General features: G+C 39.1%; 1 protein-coding gene across 1 annotated transcript in view; it reads right to left on the bottom strand.

Moving 5' to 3' along the window:
* Nucleotides 1-500: 500 nt before the first annotated feature.
* LOC106525072 (olfactory receptor 13D1-like) overlaps nucleotides 501-1,705 on the bottom strand; it is a gene marked incomplete at its 3' end in the record, with an annotated part of 3,753 nt that continues 2,548 nt past the window's right edge. The window contains exons 2-3 of the mRNA XM_014019184.1: nucleotides 1,363-1,540; nucleotides 501-1,241 (exon numbers count right to left, since the gene is read on the bottom strand). Coding sequence (XP_013874638.1) covers nucleotides 501-1,241; nucleotides 1,363-1,540 — 919 coding nt within the window. The remainder of the gene's footprint in view (nucleotides 1,242-1,362; nucleotides 1,541-1,705) is intronic.

Genomic DNA, 1,705 nt, shown 5'->3' with positions numbered 1-1,705 from the left:
TTGGTGAATGTCACAAATTCTCCTAAATCACTCGTACGCACAACTTAAGAACAAATCTGTGCGTACGAACGGTTCTTACATGAGGCCCATTGTTCTTTATAAAATCTACTTCAACATTCTTCTGCTGACCSTTTTCGTGGSTTTCTTGTCAGTGTCTCACTGTTGTTCCCTCGGCTCCTCACACCTGTGTGTCATCAGTTAATCAGCTCATTTGGTTTTCTTCCTATAATCACCTCAGTGTTTAAACTCCTTCCACCTCTTGTGTTCCACCATGCACCTCTGTTGCTACCTGGACTCCTCTCTTCATGTCGGCCTTCTGGGTCGACTCACCGATCCAGTAAACAAAATGAAATGTCCATACAAATAAAAACAATTGAAGAGGGGTTATTGATACTTTATGAATGAAACAAAAAGGATTGTTCAGGCTCACATCCAGGTTTCAAGACCTTCATATTTTACTGAGTAAAAGAGAGGGGAAAAAATCATGTTAAAGTTTTTTTCAAATGCAGTTTAAATGTTTTGTCTCGCAGCCCGTACACAATGGGACTGATAAACCTGGGGAGAATGTCAACAATGATGTACCAAGCAAAGTGGAAATGACTAGAATACGTAGGGAAAGTGCGTAACACAACGGATTTGACCAAAGGGTTTAAATATGTCAGCATACACAGCAGGAGCTGAAAGCCGTGAAGCAGGATGGTGTTTCTGGCCTTTTTTGTTTTTCCATCAGATGAATTAGCTGCTTTAGCAGCAAAGAAGATCTTGAAGTAYGTAAAGAAAAGTGTGAACCAAACTACCGTTAAATAAATTGTATAAGTTATTTCCCTCATTTGAGAACTTATTGGGTGTTGGAACATATTTTCCGTCATGCAAAGCACTGTGGAATGAAAAAACTCCAGAGGTTTTGTTGACAGTAGAACAACAGTTTGAAACAAAACTGTAAATGAGCTGAAAACCCAAATCCAGACGATCAGAATATAAGTCCGTRTSACGGTGCAGAGCTCAGCGTGTCTCAGAGGGAAGCACACAGCGATGTAGCACTCCACAGCCATCACTGCTAAATTTAACGGTGTGTTCAGACTGGTGAAAACAGACGCAATCATAAAAATCAAACAGAGGGAAACATTAATRTTATAGAAGATGTAAACAATGATAAACAGACTGATTGATGTTGTCAGCAGGATCATATCGTTCACAACAAGATGGATGAACAGGATGTAGCGAGGGTTCATGTACAAAACCTGAAAATATAAAAAATTACTTTACATGCTTTTATTTTTATCCTTTAAAATTAGTCCAATAAAACCAATCGCTCTTATACACTGATCTCTTAATAACCAAATAATGTCAACAAATGCTGACCTGGTGTTTCCTGAAGGTGACAATCAACGTGGCGTTGATGTAGTTGATGCTGAAGCCGAGCACGAGGACGATCACATGTTTGGCTGCAGTTAAGCCCATGCCTTCTAGATTAATCAGACTGATCGTCACACTGGTGTTATTAGATGAGGAGTTCATGGAGCTGATGGAAAGTGCTGTTCTGTAAAAAAAAAAAAAAGAAAAAGATTATTAACCTAAGATGTTTGTAACACATTTAGATTGTAATGTTTGTTCTTAGCTGACAAAGTAACTTTTTATCCATCCATCCATCCATCCATCCATCCATCCATCCATCCATCCATCCATCCATCCATCCATCCATCCA

The sequence above is a fragment of the Austrofundulus limnaeus genome, unplaced genomic scaffold (assembly GCF_001266775.1).
Source record: "Austrofundulus limnaeus strain Quisiro unplaced genomic scaffold, Austrofundulus_limnaeus-1.0 Scaffold210, whole genome shotgun sequence".
NCBI classification, from domain to species: Eukaryota; Metazoa; Chordata; class Actinopteri; order Cyprinodontiformes; family Rivulidae; genus Austrofundulus; species Austrofundulus limnaeus.
Note: the sequence above shows the minus strand (reverse complement) of the source record. Positions and strands in the feature narration are given on the sequence as shown.